The sequence below is a fragment of the Rhineura floridana genome, chromosome 3 (genome assembly GCF_030035675.1).
Source record: "Rhineura floridana isolate rRhiFlo1 chromosome 3, rRhiFlo1.hap2, whole genome shotgun sequence".
Taxonomy (NCBI): domain Eukaryota; kingdom Metazoa; phylum Chordata; class Lepidosauria; order Squamata; family Rhineuridae; genus Rhineura; species Rhineura floridana.
This window is the reverse complement of record NC_084482.1, coordinates 198,416,655-198,440,526: the sequence shown is the minus strand read 5'-3', so window position 1 is coordinate 198,440,526 and position 23,872 is coordinate 198,416,655. Positions and strand designations below refer to the sequence as shown.

The window sequence follows — 23,872 nt, the reverse complement described above, 5'->3', positions numbered from 1 at the left end:
CTGGCCTTCCCTGGCCCTCCTCGGTTCCAAATGAGGGAGAGGGTTGGCGTGTGCCATGCGTGTCCCGGGGTGATTTCAAACAAGTGCAGAAGAAGCATGGCATGTAGCCCCAGACGCAAAATGCAGGCTGTATGTGCATGTGGACACTTCGAATCTTTATAACTGTAAACTGTACAGAGAGGCTTGGAAAGGACTTTTTTGCTTCTCTTGGAACATGGGGGACCCATGGTTGATTTATAGCTCTGAGGTCCATGGCGCAATAAAGTAAGGTTGCTGATGGTCTGCAGGTGGAATAGCCCAGCATAGCACTGCACCACCTTTGGCCAGCAAACGCAAACACACAGTGTGTGTATGTATGTATGTGTATGAATGACTTTATGGATCAATATTGGGTGTCGGGAACCTTTTTCCTATGAAGGGCCGGTGACTTACGGGACACGTGAATTGGGGGCAGCGGCACAGTAAATGGTGGAAGGAACCACAGTCCAAAGCAGGCAGAATTTGAAGTATCACAGAATTGTATAGCATGCATCCCTCCCTTCCTCTCTCTCTGCCTCCCAGCTCTGTAGCTCACATGTGGCATGTAGCATTTATGCCGGTTGTAGAATTCAGCTTTCCTTTGTGCAGAATTTTTTTTTAAGAGTTCATGCAGGCCTGGGATTAGCTATTCAAGCACTCAGGTGACGCTGGGAATGAAAGCACTAGACTTTGCCATTTTGTTCACGAGCGTCACTGTTGGCCTGCGTAGCCGTTGGGAAAGAGAGCGAGTGAGCCTCACAATCTGGAGGACCTCAATTCAACTTTCATAATTTATATGTCACAGAACTTGGGGGCAGGTAGGGTGGATCCTTTTTTAAAACAGAATTGAAGCCCACGGAGGTCTATACACAGCTCCTACGCATGCGGCTCTTGAGCTCTTTTTCTCTGCCCTCATCCAGAGGCAATGAAGAAACACGTTAGAGGAAGGATGGGGGACTGTTGGCCCTCCAGGTGTTGCTGGATGGGTACACCTCCTGTCCCCTCTGACCTTTGGCTATGCTGGCTGGGGCTGATGGGAGTTGGAGTCCAACGATGTCTGGAGAGTCACGGGGTCCCAATCCTAATGGTTTTTAGGCAAGGCTCTAACACTTCTCTTCCTCTCATTTCTCCCTAGTTTGTGCGATTCAGGGAGCGCCAGAGAGTGTTGGAGGAGCTGGAGCAGTTGCGGTTCCTGCTGTCTGACCAGTCCCTACTGCTGTTGCCCGAGTACCACCAACGTGTCCAGGTAAGAGACTCTCTGTCTCTCTCCAGAAGGCTGAACAAGGTGTCTGGTGTCTGGAGCTTTGGTTCCTTGCACAGAGATGAATCCAGATTTGTTCGGGGGGGGGAAGACTAGGTGGAGTCTGTCTCACCTGGGGTGCTGTCGCCTTTCTTCCATGGCCCTGGTCGCTGACCTTCTGTGTCGTCGCCCTAGGTTCTGCGTTCCTTGGGCTATATCAATGAAGGTGGGGCCGTGGAGCTCAAAGGGAGTGTGGCTCGTCAGATCAGCAACCACGAGCTGCTTCTGACGCAGCTGCTGTTAGATAACGCCCTGACGGACCTGCGGCCGGAGGAGATCGTGGCCTTGCTCAGCTGCACCGTCTGCCAGGTCCGCACTCAGGTGGAGCCCCAGCTGCCCTCTGTCCTTCAGAAGGTGAGCGACTGGCTTCGGAAAGGAGGGAGGAGAAGCCAAGAGCCAAAAGAGCACGTGGGCTTTGACCAGAGCTGCAGAGCTGCACTTGGGTCAGCGGCTCCCAAGGCTTGGGTCAAAGGGCCCACACGATTCCTTCTCCCGCTTCCTCCTTCAGGGCATAGAGCACATCCGGTCGGTAGCCAAAGAGATCGCCCTGCTGCAGCGCAAGTGTGGCCTCCAGGAGTCGGTGGAGGACTTTGTGGAGCAGTACAAATTTGGGCTGGTGGAGGTGGTCTACGAATGGGCCCGCGGCATGGTAAGGCTTCGAGCTCTGTCCCCAACAATCGTCTCTTTCTTTGGAACTTTGAATTTGCCCAACCTCAATGAGAGTCCATTTCCCTGTCGTCTTCTCCCGTCATCTTCCTGTTTTTAAAACTGTTCCAGGCCTCGAGCTGAAGGGGGGGGGGTGTTGTCCCCATGGCTGCCTTCCTGCTTGGGTGGGAGATGCAGTGGCCTCCCTCTCTGCTGGGCTTCTTCTTTTGGAGCAGGGCCCTCTCTAATAGAAGCGGCAGAGAAGACGGTAGAGGGATAATTGCCCTCACAGTATGCTTTCAATCAGCTTAAGCAACTTTGCTGTACATCAGGAAGTTCCAGTTTCAAATTTCTCCTCTTCCATGAACTCGCTAGCAAACCTTTTAGACCAGCCACCTTCCCTCAGCTTCAACTGCGCCCATGCACACCCAAACCTGGCAATATAGGGGTAGCGCTGACCAGAGCTTGGAAAAGTTACTTTTTTGAACTACAACTCCCATCAGCCCCAGCCAGCATGGCCACTGGACTGGGCTGATGGGAGTTGAAGTTCAAAAAAGTAACTTTTCCAAGCTCTGGCGCTGACCTACCTTACAGGGGTGTTGTAATAATTACAAGAAAAGGGTATATATGAAGGTCTCTAAACGTTCTCTCTGTATGAATAGCGCTGCTGCTTGGTGATATTTGCAGCTGAGAGCATGTGATGTGGATTTGAGCCAAGCCCAACATTCACGCAGGGCAGGGGTGGGGAGCCTGTGGTCCTCCAGAGGTGGTGGTGTGATTTTAACATTCTATTAATTAGTGAACCCCCTTCCACACAAGTCTCAAGGTGATTTACAAACACCTTTCTCTGGAGCTCAGTGGCAGAGCATCTGCTTTGCATCCAGAAGGCCCCAGGTTCAGTCCCTGGCATCCCCAGGGAGAACCCCCCCTGAGAACCTGGAGAGCAGCTGCCGGGCAGTGTTGACAATACTGAGTTAGATAGACCAAGGGTCTGACTCAGCAGAAGGCAGCTGCCTCTGTTCCCAACTCCCACTGATGGGCTCCGTTAACTTCCTTCCTTCCTTTTCTCCCTCGCAAGCCGTTTGCCGAGATCGCCCGCCTGACGGACGTGCAGGAAGGGATCATCGTCCGCTGCATCCAACGCTTGGACGAGACCTGTCGCGAGATGCGCAATGCGGCCCGGGTTACCGGGGAGCCGACACTCCACGCCAAGATGGAGGCTGCCTCCAATATGATCAAGAGGGACATAGTCTTTGCTGCCAGCCTCTACACCCAATGAGGGGAGGCCCTCTTTGCATTCCTCCCGCCTCCCCAGAAGTGTGTGTCTCTTAATTCCTGACCTCTGAGAGGTTGTAATGAGTCCTGCAGGTGTAAGCAATAAAAGATGCCTTCTTGTCAACGGGAGGAGAGTCGGTCACATTTCTTGATGTCACACACAGAGTCCAGTCCAGTGGAAGGATGTAGAGGCCGTCCGTTTGCCCCTCCGCTTCCAGAATCTTTCTTCCTGTGCCACAGTTGCTGCTCGACCCTGGAGGGCTTCTAAGAGGGCAGCAGCCACCTCCCTTTCTTCCAACATCAACTGACACAAACGCAAAGCTCTGCATCCAAGCAGTCAATCAGTTAAAAAAAACCCAAAACAGCTCAAATACCTGGAATGGGGGGCAGTGTTACCTGGCCTGGGAGCAGCACATGTTAAAAGAATCTTGGGACTGTAGTCTATTGCAAGCCGAACACGAGGCGGCAGCGTCATGCTGCTGTGCAAAAGGCAAATGCCATTTTAGGCTGCATGGATCAGAAACAGTTTCCAAGTGATGAGAGAGAAGTAACAGTTCTTCTTTATTCTGCACTAGCCAGACCTAGAGGGCAATGAAGACGGTCCGCAGTGGGGAGAGTAAGCCCTATGAGCAAAGGCTGAAGGAACTGAATAGCTTTGTCCTGGAGAAGACCGTGGGGGCAGGGGGAGAGGAGATGCTAGATAACACCACTTCTCAAATACCTGAAGGGCTTCTGTGTAGAACCAGGGCTCGATCCAATGGACTTTAGTTACTGCAGGACTGAACATTAGGAGAAACGCAATTGCACTGTAAGAGTGATATGACAATGGAACCAATTGCCTAGAGGGGAGGAAGCTCCAAGCAGAGGTTTGGTAGCATGTTGCTGGGGTGGGAGGTCTAGTTCCAGATTCCTGCATTGAGCAAGAGTTTGGACTTGATTGCCTGAAAACCCCTTCCAACTCTATGACTCTGTGGTATACTGCCTGACCATGGAAGTTCCTTTTTTTTTAATTATTCTTCTAGACTGTGGCTGTCATCACCCCTGGCTGTTGTCCAGGCCAGTCAAGTCATTAGCAGGAGCGGAGGTCTTGCACAGCCCTGCTTAGAGGAAAAGCTTGTGTAGGTGAAGGAAAGAGCAACAAAGCTACTGTGAATCTTTTCCCCTTGCCACATAATATTAGTATGGGGATCTCCTGGCCAGACATCACTGGTCTGATACTTCCATCATCCTTGACGGTTGGGAGCCCATCACCTGGAGGGAGACAGGTTCCCTATCCCAGAGGTTCCCAAACTATGCTCCATGGACCACCAGTGGTCCATGAACATCTCCACATTAAACATGTTAATTTTAATTGTATATTTTCATTGCTTTTATTTCTTTCATTGTATTACAATTTGAGTTCTATGGAATGCAAATTGCTATGCAATAAAATACAGTATAAGAAATGAAGCAATGAAAATGGCTAAAAATCATACAATGTCTAGCACAGTGCATTACAATTGCTACAACAGGAAGAAAATAATTGAAGTGGTCTGCTAAGTCCCTCTGCCATTTTGAGGTGATCCATGGGGGGGAAAGTTTGGGAACCTTAGAACAAAGGATATATAGCTAAAGTTATCTGTATGTCACAATTCTGAATACAGTAGGGCCCCGCTTTACAGCGTTCCGCTGATGCGACGGCTTTCAATCGGGAAATTCCCCATTTTAAAGCCAATCTTGCTGTTTTGCGCCGTTTTGCGAGACGCAGCCCATTATAGTCTATGGGGTTCCGCTTTACAGTGATTTCCACTTTACAGCGGGGGCCTGGTCCCTAACCCGCCGTATTAGCAGGGCCCTACTATAACTGCAGAACCCTGCTAAGAATTTTTTAACTTAGGAGAGTTTCTAACCCTTACGGCTGCGGTTCTGGAGATGTTAATCCACTGCTTCTGCATTGGAGAATACGGAGCAAGTCCACATGTTGTGTCAACCATCGCAATATAGTCCTTTCCTCTTCTGCCTGTCTTAGACTGCTACATCTTGCATTCGCTGAAGCACCTAAACATTCATAGCAGAGACGCACGCGCGCACACCCCACACACACTTTAATTTCAACACACTGGACTTTTCCATTGTCTTTATTACACAGGGGCATCTCTCTCATACCCAGTTTGCTGTAATTAATATATATAACTCTAGACCCATAGCAAGCTGCCTTTTAGTAACAAAGGCCAGCAGTCCATTGAGCTCAGTCAGCTATGCTGCCTAGTAGCAGCATTCCTGGGTTTCAGAGAGGGATCTTTTCCAGCCCTATCTGAAGTTGGCAGGGATTGGACCTATAGGCTCTTTCATGGAGAGCATGTGCTCTTACCTTTAAGCTACAACTCCTCCCTATTAAAGTGTGTGTGTGTGTGCTTCTCTCCCCCCCCCCGTGCTGCATAGCTGTCCCCCCCCTAATACTGGTGGACTACCATTGGCCATGCTGGCTGGGACAGAGAAATCCAATCACATCTGCCCCCCCATCCTAGATCAACAAACCAGATTAAGGGGTCTGCAAAGAGGGCCCGCAGCGCAGTGGCAGAGCATCTGTCTTGCAGGCAGACGATTCCAGGTTTAATCTCAGTGTAGACAACAGAGCAGGTAAGAATAGTTGTGCAATGACTGGAAGGTGGTGGTGGGGTATCTTTCCCATCAGCAGCGGGGAAGCTGTGGCCTTCCAGCTGCTGCTGGATTCCAACTCCCATCATCTCAGACTATTGGCCATGCTGGCTGGGGCAGATGGGAGTTGGAGTCCAACAACCGCTGGAGGGCCGCAGCCTCCTCCCCCACCTGTTACCTGATCCTTTCCATTAGGAAAATGCCTTCTGCATGCAAACTCTGCGTGCTGCCGCTGATCAAGGGTCCCTCAATGACATTCTGCCTCCAAGGGGGAAGGATCACTCTTATTTACTGATAAATCTCCCTCTATAGGTTGGTCCAGATAGTCTTTAAAAGGCCGTTAATGACACAGCTAAGAAACATTTTTGTTTACAACAATACTTTATTGCCCTGTTCCTTCATTGTGACGGGGGTCCCCCCCTTCTGAGCACCAGGTACCAGCCGCCTCATGCTTGCTTTGTTTTGTTTAATTACCCACCCTGCGTCTCCTGGCCCCATCCCACCCTAGACACAAAAACCAGCTTGTCTCTCTCTGCCCCCACCTCTAGCTCGTCAGTCTGGGATGCGTGGAGTCGGGGGTTTCTCGGTGCTGAAAGCCTCCACGTACCAGTCAGGCAGGAAGGTGTGCTCAGAGTCCCGATGCACCGTGAAGGAAACGGGGTGGCCTGGGTTCCAGGCAAAGAGGTGGACTAACCTGGATGGAGAGAAAGCAGAGGCGGAGTTAGGTGTCTCTAGAAGGGAAGCCAAAAAGGAGACGCTCACTCTTGGGTAAGAGCCGCACATTTAACTCTAACGTCTTTGAGCCTGCTGTTCCAACGACATCTTTGCTCGTTTTGGTTTCCCGCATCCCCTAAATTAGTCTTTGCTATTCTGGTACCCTCCAGATGTTTTGGATAAACTCCCATCAGCCCTGACCATTGCCCATGGTGGCTGGGGCGGATGGGAGTTGGGAGGACACCAAGTTAGGGGAGGGGGCTGGTCTCATTCTACAGACAATGCCTACCTGATGCAGGGGTGCAATAATCACAGCTACTCACTTTGGATTGTCTTCGGTCACCACTTTCTTCACAAAGCCGAGGAACGCCGCACAAAAATTCATGCACACGGCTGGCTTCCAGCAGCTTGGGTCCTCCTGCCCAGAAGGAGAAAGGGGGGGGGGTTATTTACAAATGATACAACCTAGAAAATAGGAAACTGCCTTATACAGAATCCGATAATTGATTTATCTAGCTCAACCTTGGGGAACCTTTGGCCCTCCAGTTGTTGCTGAACTACAGCGCCCATCATCCCTGCCCACTGGCGATGCATGCTGGGGCTGATGGGAGTTGTAGTGCAGCACCAGCTGGAGGGCCAAAGGTTCCTCACCTGATCCAGCTCAATATGGTCTACCCATGGTATTTTGGGTGGGAGAGAGGGAGCGCTGAAAGAATAGGTGGTTTGCCAGAGGCCAGCAAGTGAGTTCACGGCAGAGGCAAGATTAGAACTGGGGAGTTCTTGGTCTGCAGCTCAGGTCTGTCACCTGCCACAGAAAACTATTACTGAACGAGTAATCTTCCTCTTCCTCTACTGCTGCCTCTGCCTTCCCTTGAACTGGGAACGCTCCTGGGCAAAAGAGAAGTGGAAGCAAAGTGAAAAACTATCCGGGTGCTCTGCTTCTGCTGCCCTCCGCAGGGGAAAGTGGAGCAAATCCCCACCACCACTTTTTTCCTTGGAGCCAGGAGTGGTGAAAAACGAGGATGAAGAGAGGAACCGCTCAGCTGCCCTCCTTGTTGTTCAGACTCACCCTAATGAGCTGGAATATCTTCATCGTCTCAAAAGTCTCCAGTCCCACGATGGAGCCATCTGGGCCCCGGTATCCGGCCACAATGCGAGACACTCCAGGCAGAAAGGATTGAGCCCACCACTTGATCATCTTGTGCCTGGGAATAAAGGGAACAGCCAATGGGAGAAGCTGGCTACCCAGTTTCCTCTGCCCAGTGCTCACTTCAGCTGTCCTCCTCAAGAATTCATGGATGCTCAACTCCCTTCCTCCCTAAGTATTCCTACTACACCCAGAAATGGCCAAAGAGCCGTGTTGGATCAGACTTGAGGCCTATGCGGGGGAGAGACTGTATCTGACAAGAGTCGTACTGTTAGTGCAAGGACTTCTGCCTGTGCAGTGGGACTTCCTCTCCTCTCCCTGTGCACCACTCCAAAATCTGTTCTGGGGGTTCCCCCCCACAAACCTTCTGGAGCAGGATCAAAGGAAGCTGCTTTATACCGAGTCAGACCCACAAGTCTACACTGACTGACTGTAGTTCTCCAGAGTTTCAATAGGGGATCTTTCCCAGGCCTGCCTAGAGATGGAAACTGGGATCTTGTGCATGCAAAGCAGGTGGTCTATCACTGAGCTACAACCCTTCCCTAAGATATGTGTGTGCGCGCATGCACGCAAAAGGCACCCAGAAAGAGCAAGTTACCCAGGCAGAAGTCCTTGTGCTAACAGATGCAACCTCCTGTGGCCCTCCAGATATTGCTGGACTCCCTATCAGCCAGCATGGCTGGGGGCCAGGGATGATGGGAGCTGTAGTCCAGCAACACCTGGAGGGCTACTGGTTCGCCATCCCTGGCCCACTTAGGCCATCATCCCATTTCACACAGTGGCCAACCAGCCCACAAACAGGATGCGAGTGCAATGGCCCTTCCCTAACAACAAATCACAAAGGTGCACGAGTGAGTCAGTCCCATGATTCAGGGTTTGGACTTTCAAGACACCTTGAGAGGAAAAAGTTAGGGTGAGAGTGCCATCGGTGCACACATTTCTCTTTTTAAATGCTAGTAGGATCCCTTCACTTTGCTGAAGACTGGCAGGAGCTCTCTCACACCTTATGCTGAGCATCGGAAAGAAGAGCTAGAAAATGCAGGCCTGTCTCCTTTACTGGTATCCCTGGAAAAAAATGGCTGGACCGCATTAAGGCTAAAGCAGGGATGGAGAACCTGTGGCCTTCCAGAAGTTGTTGGACTCCAGCTCCCATCAGCCCCAGCCAACAGCCCCAGCCAACAGCCCCAGCCGGTGGTCAGAGAGGAAGGGAAATGTAGTCCAGGAATGTCTTCTCACCACCTGGTATTAAGTGGCAAGGGGAAGACTCGGCATCTGTGCTCCTTTTCTGCCTCACCTATAAAAACTCTTCCTCTGAGCAGGGCTGTGCATGACTTTGCTGGTCTTCAGCTCGACATAACAGCTTGGTGGGTCTGCCCAGGGGCTCCGAGGGTCAGTACAATCCACCTCCCCCGAGAACAGGAGTGAGTGGGTTCCCAGACGGGTCCGGATCACTGTGCAGAAACCTTCATTTGTGTTCACCATCCCAGTTGGATCAGGCGTCCCGTCTGGGGTAACTAAGAACAGAAAGCGCAGTTCACTCCCATGTTCTGTGCGGTTCATATCACATAGATGGAAAACACCCTAACCACACACAAAAAAACCCTCCAACATCTCTAGGAGGCCATAAAACTGAGCAGGTTAGATGTAGGTTGCAATCTGTGGTGGCGCAGACACCATACATTTCAGGCATGCTACTTCCCCCAAAGAATCCTGGGAAACTGTCGTTTATGAAGGGTGCTGGGAATTGTAGCTCTGTGAGGGGTAAACTACAGTTCCCAGGATTCTTTGGGGGAAATCATGTCCTTGAATTGTAAGGCGTGTCTGCAGCCTTTACGTCGATTAACTGGTTTTAGATTAATTCAGCTTCCCGTTTAACAACTTGCCTGGTAGCCCCAGGCAATGAAAAATTCTTGCAAAGGCCTATGGCTATACGCAATAAAGTTGATCCATTCATTCATTCAATGAGAAATTCAGGGCAGGTGAGCAGAGGACAGTCAGATTTCTCTGTCCCTCCATCAGTCCACCACAGTTAAAATTATTGGCAATAAAACAAATCCTGTGTTTGCACCAAGACTAGCCTTATCCTCCGTGAATCTGTCTAATCCTCTTTTAAAGCCATCCGCTCTGGTGGCCATCACTGCCTCTTGCAGGAGGAAATGGCACAGTAAACTACTGAATACGCTCTGCGAAGAAGCCCTTTCCTTTGTCTCTCTTGAATCTCCCACCTTCAGCTTCATGAGATGGCCCTAGGCTCTAATATCACGAGAGAGGCCTATCTGCTCTCCTCATGCCATGCACAATTTTTACACCCGTCTTATGCCCCTCTGCCCCTTACTCGCTTTTTTCCCTAAAAGCCCCAAAGATTGCAATCAACATTGAAACCCAGAACTGAGCTTAAGTTTGGACCAGGGTCAGAGAGGCCAGCAGCGCTCCTGTAGCTCTCTAGAAACCTTACCGGCACACATGTACTGCTCAAACTTGTAGCCCATGTACGAGAGTTCCTTCAGCAACTCCGAGCGCTGTTCCCGCTGCCTCCGGGCAGCCTCCGTCTCAACTTCGTTGATGTACAGGGTCCCGTGGAAGAGGCTGACGGCCAGCAGCCACCCATCCTGAGTTTCGTAGGGCGTGGTCAGCACTTTAGTGAGATGCCCCCGCCACGTCACAAAGTCGGCGTTCAGCGGCCGCCTGCAGTGGCGGGGAAGAGAGAAGATGGTAAAAAGACTCAGCGTGAACTGCAGGGGGCGGCAGCGGCTGTTCCTTCCTATGCTGGCGCCACCTACGTCAATCTCCAGTTAAGGCAGGGGTTGCCGACTCAGCACTTTGCCTTCCCTGCTGCCCACAGGGTACTCTCTTCACTCCCTGCTGAAATGAGCCGTGAAAGAAGTATTCTATTGCACCCAACAGAATAGGGTTGCTGGGTGTGCTTAGTTGTGATGCGGGCGTGTGCGGGCGTGCGGACGCATGCATGCACAGTGTCCACAACACTCTCTCCTATTCACGTACAGGCCCAAAAAAGTTGGGGGAAGAACAGCAGACCCAGGTGCCAAATGTGGTCCTCTAGGTCACCCCGTCTGGCGCTCGGAACTCTCTGCAGGCCACACCCCTCGCTGGCCCTTCTTCGCATCCCAGCGTTTTCACCTGGCTGGACAGTGTCCTTGAACTCTGATCATGCCTCTTGCCTGCCGGGATGGAGAATAGAGAGACATGTGCGAAACTAGCCTCCTATGCAAAGGGGAAAATGTACATCCATTCCCCTGCCCACTTTTGCCTCTGGTCCCCTCCGTGAGTGGCATGTGGCCCCCAGAAGGCTGCCCAAAAAAGGAAGGTGGTCCTTGTCTGGAAAAGGTTCCCCACCCCTGGGTGAAAGGATCTGGGACAGCAGGACTCTCAGCACCAAAGGAGGCAAACTCAGAGGGAAGGGACCATTGCTTAGCGACAGATCATGTGCTTTGCATGCGCAAACTCACCGGTTCAGTCTCTGGCATCTCTGGTTAAAAGGATCAGGTAGATTATGCCTAAGATCCTGGAGGGGGGGGCACTGCTGGGCAGAGAACACAGTTGAGCTAGATGGACAGTCTGACCTGGTATAAGGCAGCTTCTTTAGAACAAAAGAAAAGTCCTGCTGTGTCCGGCAAAAGGCCCATCTAGACCAGCAACCTGTTCTCACCGAGTCCAATCAGATGCCTGTGGGAAGCCTGCAAGCAGGACCCGAGTGCAACAGCTCCAACCACTGATAGCATTCTCCTTCATGAAACCTTCTTACGTGGAGAGAGTGCAAGAGAGAGTTCTACAGCCTTACAACTGACTAAAACATTCAGCCACCGACTCAGCCCCCCCATCCCTCCCTTTCTCACCCTTTGTCCTCCGTCTGTAGCTGCTTCCGGTTCTGAGCAATCCATTTCAGCAAATGCTCCAGTCCCTCGCGGACGCTCTCATCCCGCTGCACGTAGCGGTCGGGGTAGCCGTCGCGCAGGTCAAATCCCGGGGAGGGGCCCTCCGTGGGGGGTGGGGCATAGTAGCGCAGCTGGCGAGCATCCCCGTGGTAACAGCGCTGGGCATCTAGGGAAAAGTGTCCCAGTTCAGCTGGCCGGCGGTAAAAGGGGAAAGGGGCGTCATACCAAGATGGGGTGATGGGCAAGGTAAGGGGTGCCTTTGCATCGCTCCGCTGGCGCTTGGCACTGCCGTCTTTAGGGACGTCCTCCTCATCCTCTCGGTCACGAGTCCTGGGGTCGATAGCGGGCTTCATTAGCGACTGCGAGTGACAAGCAAAGCCATAGTGAAACTCAGGCTTTCCAAAATACATCTGGTTAACTGCCCATACCTGGTAAGATACCCACATGGCTAAAATGGAGTAAAGGGCATATGCATGCACTTTCCCTTGGTTCCGTTCTACTTATACTCTCAATTGGGACATGCCTTCAACAATCGCTTCCTATAGTTCTCCTTCAACATCTCTGAGTGACTTTGTCATGCTCACAAACGGGGTGCATTTGGGAATCCCCCACCCCTATTTCAAGGGATGTGTTGAAATGGGAAGGGGGAGGAAGGGGTTATCCCATTTTTTACTGGGCCTCCAAATCTCTATTTCTGAAAAAGGAGCCTTTAAGGCTGAGTGCCTATTGTATTCGCCTATGAGCTTTTTGCTTAAGGGCTTCACATATTTAAAATACTGACCTGACACTGTTCTGAGCAAAGCCTTTCCAAAGCTGCTTACAATGATAAAAGCTATATGAAACCGAAACTAGAATAAAAAGATTCACAGAATTAAAGAGAGACTCGGAATTCTAACAACATGATATTCCAGCCTCATGGTATATGATCTCTGCTGACCTTACAACAATCCTGTAGAGTAGGCCAGTCATGACAATGTGCTGTGTTGAAGTTGCCAGTCTCCCAGTAGCAGGGAATATCATCTGATACAACCCAAAGCTTTTTTTTTTAATGGGTACAAATCTCTCTCTTATTCTTAAACGTAGTACTTAAGGCGTTGCAGCCAGCTTAAATGGCTTTAAAAGGGGATTAAGCAAATTCAGGGAGGGTACAGCTGTTAATGGATACTAGTCATGATGGCAGCGCTATCTCACCTACAAGATCTGAGGCAGCACGTCTTCAAACCAATGGAGGCTGCTCCATTAGAGCACTGCCTTCCAACCTCAGTCTGCCGTTAGCCACCCCCATCTGCCTTCCTTCTTACTTACAGGCAGTCCAGGCAATGGCACTGCCTATGACTTTCCTCTTCCTTAGTCTCAGTGCTGTCCCTGTAGAACTCAGCAGGGAGGATGGGAACAAAACGAGACCTAGTTGGTGCTGCCTCCCATTAGCTGTGACTCCACCCACTGCTGGTCTCCCTGTCTTCCGCCCTACCAGCCCCAATGGGCACCAGCCACTGCTGCTCCAGATACCAGCGGATGGGGAATAAGAGCAGGAGAGGGTTATTGCCCTTATGTTCTGCTTGCGACTTTCCCTCTAGGCTTCTGGTCAGCCACTGTGGGAAGCAGGAGGCTGGACCGATTCAGCCAGGTTTGTCCTATGTAAAGCACACCATGCAAAAGCAACACTTTGGCATACGTAGAATGCTTGTGCATCGGAGGGGAGGCAAACCTCGCTGGCACAAAGCTGTACGATATGGGCAGCCCAAAGCTAATTTTGGAGTGCAGGACTACGAGAGCATCCGCAGTTTCTTATTCTGGTTCCTTTGCAGTTCTGGGTTGAAAAAGGGACTGGGAATTAGGAGCTGGGAACTGGCTGCAGCCCCATAGAGACTGGCAGGGCTGGACTGGAACACAGGAAGCTGCCTTGCTTGGCATCAGACCACTGGTCCATCTAGCTCAGTATTGTTTCCGACAGATGTAGCTGAACTATAACTTCCATCATCCCTGGCCATGCTTGCTGAGGCTGATGGGAGTTGTAGTTCAGCAACTGGGCTCCTGCTGGAAGGAAGGGTGGGATATAAATCAAATAATAAATAAATAAACAAATAAACAAACATCTGGAGGGTCTAGGGTTCTTCACCCCTGGTCTGCAACACAGGCTCTACATGGACTGGCAGCGGCTGTCTAAGATTGGAGAGGGGGAGCCTCTCCCATCCCTACCTGGAGATGCCAGGAACTGAACCTGGGACCCTCTGGATGCAAAGCAGATGCTGTACTATAGACCTACAGGTCTTTCATCAACACTGCCATTATCTGTCCCCCAAGGGAACAGCTACAAACCAAAATAACGGCTCCTTCAGCCCCTGCCCTGTTTCCCGCCATCTCTTTACCACTCACTTTCCATTTCCCCAAATTCCCTTAATGTTAAAACGACGAACCAAGAATCTTTAACGTACCTCTGCCTTACCAGCCAGGATAATGCTCCGGGGTCTTCAACCACAATCTCTTCCCCTCCCACTGTGCACTCTCTGGGTGAAGCTCAACAAGCCCCCATCCCTGTCCCTCTTTCATAGAACTCAGGAGTCCCGGTTACCAAACCCACTTGGCAAAGCGTTTCAGAGGATCCCTTTTCTCTTTGCCCTCTCCCCATCCTCCTCACGGAGCCAATCAGGCACAGCAGAGACCCCTAATTAGCCTTCCATTCTGACCTCCTTCGGCTCCTGTACTTACCTTCTGTGACGTCGTCGCAGGGCACCAATAATTCGCGCAACGAAGAGTGGGGAGGGGGGACCCTTGGAACTGCGTAGTGGGTGCACGTCTCCTTTGTGTCACCATCAAATCACGACTGCAGCGCCCGACATCTTGATCAAAACAATGCCTTCTTTCGTTTCTTAGGTCTAAGGCTGCGTGGGGATGACGTCATCACTGGAAGCCAGTGGCGGGGGAAGCCACCGCCCTTCCCCTTGCCAGTTCCCCCCCCCAGGTGTTGTACAAGTCACAGTATGGCCAGAAGATGGCGATCGCAGCCCGCCTTCTGCCCTCTTTAGACAATAGGATAATATCTCTCAATTCCCCATAAGTAATGGCCTTCCTTACGGAGCTGTTGAAAAACATAAAATGATTTGAAGGCTTGAAATGTGCCATATAACACTACTGTAATTCTTTGTAATTAGCATCATTATGCATTATTTTCTTCTATGTGCGCACAGATCTTTTCCACGCTAGGGCCCTTCGGTGCTGCTTAAGCACTGATGCTTAACCACAGACCTGAAGTTACATGATCTGAACTGGGCGGTTTACGACAGATGCTCTTGGAGGTCACTGATTCATAGGGTCACCATAAGTCATGATCGACTTGAAGGCACGTAACACACCTAACACAAGCCCTGATGTTCTGCAACCAGCTGGAAGCAGCTCTGTCACTCTGAAGGTCCGACCAGGAGAGAGACCTCGGGGTTGTAGTGGACAGCATGATGAAAATGTCAACCCAGTGTGCGGCAGCTGTGAAAAAGGCAAATTCCATGCTAGCGATAATTAGGAAAGGTATTGAAAATAAAACAGCCGATATCATAATGCCGTTGTATAAATCTATGGTGCGGCCGCATTTGGAATACTGTGTACAGTTCTGGTCGCCTCATCTCAAAAAGGATATTATAGAGTTGGAAAAGGTTCAGAAGAGGGCAACCAGAATGATCAAGGGGATGGAGCGACTCCCTTATGAGGAAAGGTTGCAGCATTTGGGGCTTTTTAGTTTAGAGAAAAGGCGGGTCAGAGGAGACATGATAGAAGTGTATAAAATTATGCATGGCATTGAGAAAGTGGATAGACAAAAGTTCTCCCTCTCTCATAATACTAGAACTCGTGGACATTCAAAGAAGCTGAATGTTGGAAGATTCAGGACAGACAAAAGGAAGTACTTCTTTACTCAGCGCATAGTTAAACTATGGAATTTGCTCCCACAAGATGCAGTAATGGCCACCAGCTTGGACAGCTTTAAAAGAAGATTAGACAAATTCATGGAGGACAGGGCTATCAATGGCTAATAGCCGTGATGGCTGTGCTGTGCCACCCTAGTCAGAGGCAGCATGCTTCTGAAAACCAGTTGCCGGAAGCCTCAGGAGGGGAGAGTGTTCTTGCACTCGGGTCCTGCTTGCAGGCTTCCCCCAGGCACCTGGTTGGCCACTGTGAGAACAGGATGCTGGACTAGATGGGCCACTGGCCTAATCCAGCAGGCTCTTCTTATGTTCTTATGTTCTTATGTAAGGTACCATACGCCTCATGATGATCCCGCAATGCCTGCCCCCTCACACACTGAAGGCAAATGTGGAAGACTCATTGGGGAAGGGCCGTAGCAGAAGGTCCCAGCAGGTTCAACCCACACTGGCATCTCCAGGTAGGGCTAGGAGTGTCTCTGCTTGAAACATTGGAGAGCTGCTGCCAGTCAGTGTAGACAATACTGAGCGAGATAGAACAATTGGTCTGACTCAGAACAAGGTAGCTTCCTGTGTTCCTATTGCTAGGCCAACCTTAGCAGTCCAAAAAAGAAGAAGCTTGAACATTTGCAGGTAGCAGCAGTAAGTGAATTGCTGGAGAAGGGAGCTGTGTGTAGCAACCACGCAGCTTGCTCTCTGCCACCTGAGCTAGTCTGCTTCCCTAAGGTATGGCAAAGGATGCAGTCCCATCCCACCAGTGCTGAAGTAAGAGTCAACTAGTTTGACAGACTGATGGAGGATAGGGCTGTCAATGGTTACTAGCCCTGATGGCTACATTCTGCCTCCGCTGTCAGAGACAGTATGCTTCCGAATACTAGCTGTTGGGAATTGCAAGCACATAGAGTGGCTGTTGCATACAGGTCCTGCTTGCAGGCTTCCCATGGACATCTTGGGTAGCCACTGTGGGAACAGGATGCTGGACTGGCCTGATCCAGCAGACTCTTATGTTCTTATCAGTGGCGACTCGAGTAGTCACAATGGATGTGTTCTACCAAGAATCGCAAATGGGGAGAACGCTGTTGCACGTGGGTTCTGCTTGCAGGCTTCCCATAGACATCTAGTTGTCCATTGTGAGCACAAAGTGCTGGACTTACATGGGCCTTTGACCTAATCTTATGTTCTTATGTTAACTACCAGTCTATTTGGTTTGTATGTGTGAGACACCATTTTGTCTGTCACTTTAGTCGGCCCTGGAAGTAGTGAGTGATCCAAAATGGATCAGATCTAATTGTCTCACCACCCTTGGTAGTACCCAGAATCTGCCACCTTTAGCAGCTGCCTCCCCTGGTCTCACAGTAGTGCCACCTCTGGCCACTCGCTTACCCAGAGCAAAGGAATGCCAATTTCTTGTCAGAACGTTTTGTACCTGAAGACAGAGGCTTACAAAACCTGATACACTCTGATCTGTTACCTGAGAACTAGATTTAGGTTCTGTGTCATATTTCCTTATCATACTGCCAAGTCTAGAGGTCTTTGATTCTTAAATTTTATCTGTTGCAGAAAACCTGCAAAACAAGCAGTGTATCAGAATGAGTGCCAATTTTGTTTGTTTAGTACATATTGGTTGGGAGGAAAAGAAATAAGATACACCTTCTATATGCATTGATCTGCATTGGAGACTACGGTATATGGGCAGGCTCAGTGCCAGTGGGCAGCCAGGTCGGGCACTGGCCGAGGGCCTCTGCAGTTTGGGCTGAGAAGATGGGCTCCTGCTTCATGATCCCTGTCATGAAAACCTGCATCCAAGATGGTTGTGTAGCAGGGAATTGTGGGATCTTCACAGGTTAACATTTGGGTTTTGCAATGAGGCCATGAGTGGCAGTTGTCTGCCCAGCTTCAGGGAGGATGTGTAATGAGAGGCCCAACCTAACACCTTCTTATCAGCAGAGGCCTGACTCCAACAAGATCTAAAGTCTGGAAAGCTTTAGGAAAAATGTGTAATCAGAGGCCCAACTTAACACCTTCTTGTCAGCAGAGGACTGGCTCCATGGAAGATGTGACCTCTGCCAGGCTTCAGGGAGGATGTAGGATTTGGCCCCTAATTGGTTAATTGTCTCTGGCCTGTGGCTGGGGGATTTTGCCTTAACTATGGGCAGAAAACTCTAATTTTTGTTCCTCTTTTGGGTCCCATCATGCCTACTTGATGTTGCCCGGTGAGGTTCCATTTTGCCATCAACTATCCTGACTGTGACTTCTCGGAGGAGAGGTAGCTAACCAACTGAAAGCCTTTATGTAAGTACTAGGCTAGTTAGTCTCTGTTGTTTTCTTTATTGTGGTTGAACTCTCTATGTTTTACCTTGCCCTCTTGGGTGTGGATATTAGGAAACCATTTTGCTACTGTAACTGTGCACCTTTCTTTTTTATTCTTTAATACATTTACTTCTATTTACCAGTGTGTGTTCATTTCAGGAGAGGGTTGGTTCTAACCCAGTACCTTGACCATGACTACTGTGTAAATTGGCTCAGGGTGATTAACCAGATAAGGGGTGATGGCAGCTACCTACACTGCAGGGCTGTTGTGAGCATGCACAGCCTTGGCAGGGAAGGATATTTGCCAAGTTCAATTGCCCGGGGTGGGGAATTGCCTCCTGGGATGATGAAGGGTGGGCGGAGGACCCCCATCAGTCATCACAATCCCCACTAGCATTGGGACATGGGACGTGATCGCAAATTGAGACAAGGTGGTGGCGTGGATCGCAGAGTGGGAGCTCCACTCTCCCAGGCAACACCAGCCCTGCACACACACACATGCAATTGACACATGCTTAAATATGTATGGTCACGCCACCCCTTGCATCTGCATCATTATGCGGCGCGCACATGCCTTCCATCAACCAAGATGGCGGTGGGGGCATCAACATGCCCCCACCGCCATCTTGGGAAATGGTAGGCATTTAAGTGCATGTTTTTGTTTGTTTGTTTGTTTGTTTATTAAATTTATTAGTCGCTCATCTGGCTGGTTATCTAGCCACTCTGGGCGACGTACAACATAAAAATATACAAATTACATTAGAGCATTAAAAAATCTCAAACAATGATAATAAAACCTGATCCATAATTCTTCTTGAAGTTTTTGTATGTGTGCAGGAGGAGTAGCCCCCCGGCAGTCTGGTGTCTGCCCTGTATATGAGTAAAGCCTGCGGACACACTTGGATAGAGGTGTGGATCATAAACTCTGTGGGTATTATCCAATGTTAGTCATACTCAGAGTAGACCCATTGAAATCAATGGAGTGAACTTAACCCCATTGATTTCATCGGGTTTATTCTGAATACAACATATCACTTATCACCTGTTTATTTAAAATAGTGATATTATATAAAATAAAAGAAAGCAATGCATAGGTATCATTTTCAGATTCTGCCCCAAATAGTCTGGAATAGGAGTCAGCCACAGGAGGCTCTCGAACCAAACCTTTAAGATGGGGGTGGGAAACTTTTCTGAGTATGAGGGCTGGATTGCAGTCCTACAAATGCTACATGTCAGTGGTGAATGGTGCCAGAGGCAAAGGTGGGTGGAACAATTAATGCAAATTTTACCTTTGTACACTGGGCTAGTTTCTATACACACTGACATACCCCTGTATAGAACTGGCAGGACCAGTGGAACGGATGGCCTGGGGGAGAGTTCCGAGGGCCAGACCGAGGGGTCTGGAGGGCACATTCGGCTCTTGGGCCTGACGTTCTTTACTCCCCCTGCTTTAAGACATCGGTCTTCAGAAGGTGGGTCGGCAGGCCCACCACCAGTTTATGGCCTAAGGTGGGTTTGCAGCAGCCTTAGTACTAAAGCCATACAAGCATATGGTAAAAAATAAAGAAATGGGTCCTCGAATGCATGCTTGGGTTAAAAGTGGGTCCCAGATCTGAGAACAGTAAAGATGACTGTTTTAAGAGGTGCTACCTGTAGTTGGACCCTAGTAGGCAACTCAGGTGAAATAAGAATGGGGTAAGTTGCATCAGTGGCTGTTGACAGGCCATTATAGCCTATCTTTTATTTTCCCTACTATAAAACTTGAAAATGAACTTATGGCTTAACTGTCAGCAGTGCATAATCCTATGAATGTCTACTCAGAAGTTAATCAATGGGGTTTTTGTTGTTGTTATGTGCCTTCAAGTCGATTACGGCTTACAGTGACCCTATGAATCAGTGACCTTCAATAGCATCTGTCGTGAACCACCCTGTTCAGATCTTGTAAGTTCAGGTCTGTGGCTTCCTTTATGGAATCAATCCATCTCTTGTTTGGTCTTCCTCTTTTTCTACTCCCTTCTGTTTTTCCCAGCATTACTGTCTTTTCTAGTGAATCAGGTCTTCTCATGATGTGTCCAAAGTATGATAACCTCAGTTTCATCATTTTAGCTTCTAGCGACAGTTCTGGTTTAATTTGTTCTAACACCCAATTATCTGTCTTTTTCGCAGTCCATGGTATGAACAAAGCTCTCCTCCAGCACCACATTTCAAATGAGTTTATTTTTTTCTTATCTGCCTTTTTCACTGTCCAACTTTCACATCCATACATAGAGATCGGGAATACCATGGTCACAATGATCCTGACTTTGGTGTTCAGTGATACATCTTTGCATTTCAGGACCTATTCTAGTTCTCTCATAGCTGCCCTCCTCAGTCGTAGCCTTCTTCTGATTTCTTGACTACTGTCTCCATTTTGGTTAAGGACTATGCCGAGGTATTGATAATCCTTGACAAGTTCAATGTCCTCATTGTCAACTTTAAAGTTACATAAATCTTCTGTTGTCATTAATTTAGTCTTCTTGACATTCAGCTGCAGTCCTGCTTTTGTGCTTTCCTCTTTAACTTTCATCAGCATTTGTTTCAAATCATTACTGGTTTCTGCTAATAGAGTGGTATCATCTGCATATCTTAAATTATTAATGTTTCTCCCTCCAATTTTCACACCTCCTTCATCTTGGTCCAATCCCACTTTCCGTATGATATGTTCTGCGTACAGATTAAACAAATATGGTGATAAAATACACCCTTGTCTCACACCCTTTTCTATTGAGAACCAGGCAGTCGGTTTCTCCATATTCTGTCCTTATAGTAGCCTCTTGTGCAGAGGATAGGTGGTGCATCAGGACAATCAGATGCTGTGGCACCCCCATTTCTTTTAAAGCATTCCATAGTTTTTCATGATCTACACAGTCAAAGGCTTTGCTGTAATCTATAAAGCACAGGGTGATTTTCTTCTGAAATTCCTTGGTCCATTCCATTATCCAATGTATGTTTGCGATATGATCTCTGGTATCTCTTCCCTTTCTAAATCCAGCTTGGACATCAGGCATTTCTTGCTCAATATATGGTAACAGCCTTTCTTGTAGAATCTTGAGCATTACTTTACTTGCATGGAATATTAAGGCAATAGTTCGATAATTACTGCATTCTCTGGGATCCCCTTTCTTTGGAATTGGGATATATATTGAACGCTTCCAGTCTGTGGGCCATTGTTTAGTTTTCCATATTTCTTGACAAATTTTTGTGAAACTTTGGACAGATTCAGTCTCAGTAGCTTATAGCAACTCTATTGGCATGCCATTTGTTCCTGATGATTTGTTTCTTCCAAGTACTTTAAGAGCAGCTTTCACCTCACATCCTCAAATTTCTGTTTCTTCATCATATGGTTCCTCCATGAATGAATCTGTCATCCTGGCATCTCTTTTATAGAGTTCTTCAGTGTATTGCTTTCATCTTCCTTTTATTTCATCTGTCAGTCAGTGTGTTCCCCTGTTGATTATTCAACATCCCTACTTGTGGTTTAAATTTCCCTTTAATTTCTCTAATCTTTTGGAATAGGGCTCTTGTTCTTCCCTTTTTGTTGTCCTCTTCTATTTCTATACAATAACTATTGTAATAGTTCTCTTTGTCCCTACGTACTAGTCGTTGTATGGTTGCATTTAGGGTTCTGACTGTATTTCTATCTTCTTTTGCTTTTGCTTTCCTTCTCTCTTTAATCATTTTCAGAGTTTCTTCAGTCATCCATTGAGGTCTTTCTCTCTTTTTAACTAGAGGTATTGCCTTTTTGCATTCTCCCTGATAATGTCTCTGACTTCAGTCCATAGTTCTTCTGTTTCTCTGTCAACTAAGTTTAAAGCCTAAAATCTGTTCCTTACAGTATTTGATCTTTATATATCAGATTGCAGCCTGTGTTGCACATCCTGCTTTGTATTTCAGCAAAGACTTATTATCAGGAGACAACTATGGAAGGTAGTGTGTCAGAAATGTTAGGAATTTTATACTGTACCTTGTTCTCTCTTTCTGTTTGGCTTTTACTTGTTTGCATTTTATCTTGTTGTTAAATTGCTTTGAGACACATCTTGTGTAAAACAGCAAATGAATAAGTAGTAATAGTAGTTTGTTGTTATGTACCTTCAAGTCGATTTCGACTTATGTCGACCCTTTTAATCAGCAATCTCCAATTGCATTTGTTATAAACCACCCTGTTCAGATCTTGTAAGTTCAGGTCTGTGGCTTCCCTTATGGAATCAATCCATCTCTCGTTTGGCCTTCCTCTTTTTCTACTCCCTTCTGTTTTTCCCAGCATTATTGTCTTTTCTAGTGAATCATGTCTTCTCATTATGTGTCCAAAAGTAATAGTAGTAAGTGGCACTTTTTTGAAAGTCCCAGTCTTAGCTCTGCACCAGTGGTGCTTCCAGCAGCAATTTGGGGTAGAAATCCAGGGCCCCACTCAGCAGAATGCCTAACAGGACTAGCTTGCCACATTTTGATGCAAATAAAGTAACACACATTAATATCTGAAGCAGTAGAGACTGGTGACTCCATCTCAGGGGAGAAGTGGAATCTGCTCCAGGTTTCAATCCAAACGTTTCTGTACTATTAACAGTTGTACAGAAGAGGGAATTTGAGCAGCTTCATAAAAGCTGCACCTGCTGAAATATCTTCTTCTATACAAATATTGAAGGCAAAATTCAAAACGGCTTCCACCCTAGTTTAATGCGCTTAGGATCCCAGCCATACCATAGCAATCATATCCATAGACTATTATATATCAACAATTATATCACTCCATCCTCCACAGTTGCCTTCTGAAAAACAGCATCTTTGCTGAGATGCAGTGCAGGTTAGAGTACACCAGCTGCAATCGGATACCCATTTACTCAGGAATAAACCCCACTGAACCCTTGGCCGCACTGGGAGGAAGAGGAGGATACAAGTGTAAGAAATAAATTATAGATTTCTCAACATCCTCTCTAAACGCATGACTCGTTCGCAGGCTCTCCCACTGTCTTTACCCATTAAAAAGGAGAAAAAACCTTATGACACTTTAATGCATTTATTATAATATATTAACAGCTTTCTTGGATTAGAGCCTACTTTATCAAATATAACCAGACACATCATACTCTCGTCTTCCTCCACTCTCCGAGGTCGCTTCTCCCCACCTTTTCATACTCTTCAGCCTCCACCCACAATTTCCGTCTTTGTTAAAGCATCTCCGCCCTTCTAGTGAGACCTCCCGACTTTTGTTTTCCCTTCCCAATAAATCCCCCGCCCGGACAGTTTGCCGTTGACGCCGCAGCCGGTACCTCTCAAACACAATCTTCACACGGCGCACTCACGTCCAGGTTTCAGTCCAAACTTTCACCTAGGACAGCTTGAAAGTTCGGACTAAAACTCAGAGCAGATTCCACTGCTCTGTTGTCATGGAGCCACCAGTCGCTACTGGTCTGAAAAGCCCTGTCAGTCTCTCCCCTTAAGTCCAGAGCCTAAAATTACGTAATATCACTACTGTTTCAGATGTGTGGGGAGCTGGGATGGTTATGACGAGTCAGTAGTGGGGGGGGAAGAACTCTGTACATGTCTAGATTGACTTTTCTTTACTATCATGTTACATAAATTAATTGAATAGATGTATATCCTTTTCCTCCAGGGCAGCACCCATGATTCCTCATTACCAGATCTCCGGTTTTCGGACGGAGTCTCCGGTTTTTGGGGGGGCCCTCTGGCTCTCCAGCTACCACTGCTTAATCTCCGGACTCTCGGCTTCAATTAAAAAAAAAAAGTTTCTAGGTGGTCTGGTTCCCGTGATGTACACCAAAACATCAGCCCCCCCCGTGACTGTTTAATCTATTTAACTGATACGACGCTGAAGTTGGTTCCTAGTTCGCAGTTCCTTATTTGCTTGAAAGTTCAAAACACTAAAAAAGAAGAAGAGTTGACAACTACAGCAACTTCAAACCAAATTAACATGTCTCTGAACCCCAAAATATATGTTGGGATACCCTGTATGATATATCACTGT

At 48.2% G+C, this 23,872-nt stretch overlaps 2 protein-coding genes across 6 annotated transcripts in view; one reads left to right on the top strand and one right to left on the bottom strand.

Moving 5' to 3' along the window:
• The window catches only part of SKIC2 (SKI2 subunit of superkiller complex), a 40,787-nt gene extending 37,420 nt beyond the window's left edge, over positions 1–3,367 (top strand). The window contains exons 26-29 of the mRNA XM_061619437.1: positions 1,154–1,264; positions 1,454–1,672; positions 1,827–1,967; positions 3,042–3,367. Of these exons, the coding sequence (XP_061475421.1) occupies positions 1,154–1,264; positions 1,454–1,672; positions 1,827–1,967; positions 3,042–3,242 (672 nt within the window). The 3' untranslated portion in view covers positions 3,243–3,367. The remainder of the gene's footprint in view (positions 1–1,153; positions 1,265–1,453; positions 1,673–1,826; positions 1,968–3,041) is intronic.
• Positions 3,368–6,237: 2,870 nt separating this feature from the next.
• On the bottom strand, positions 6,238–14,685 carry DXO (decapping exoribonuclease). 5 transcript variants are annotated; one of them, XM_061619430.1, is made up of 8 exons: positions 14,339–14,354; positions 12,411–12,477; positions 11,591–11,988; positions 10,192–10,421; positions 9,031–9,250; positions 7,659–7,794; positions 6,913–7,007; positions 6,238–6,569 (listed from the first exon to the last, which is right to left on the bottom strand). In XM_061619430.1, exons 3-8 carry the CDS (start codon positions 11,980–11,982, stop codon positions 6,428–6,430), a joined length of 1,215 nt encoding a protein of 404 aa, XP_061475414.1. In that variant the 5' UTR covers positions 11,983–11,988; positions 12,411–12,477; positions 14,339–14,354; the 3' UTR covers positions 6,238–6,427. The 5 variants fall into 5 exon arrangements, with proteins under 5 accessions (XP_061475414.1, XP_061475413.1, XP_061475411.1 ...); XM_061619429.1 differs by lacking the exon at positions 14,339–14,354 and adding an exon at positions 14,065–14,316; XM_061619427.1 differs by lacking the exon at positions 12,411–12,477 and having other exon boundaries at positions 14,339–14,685.
• Between the last annotated feature and the right edge of the window lie 9,187 nt (positions 14,686–23,872).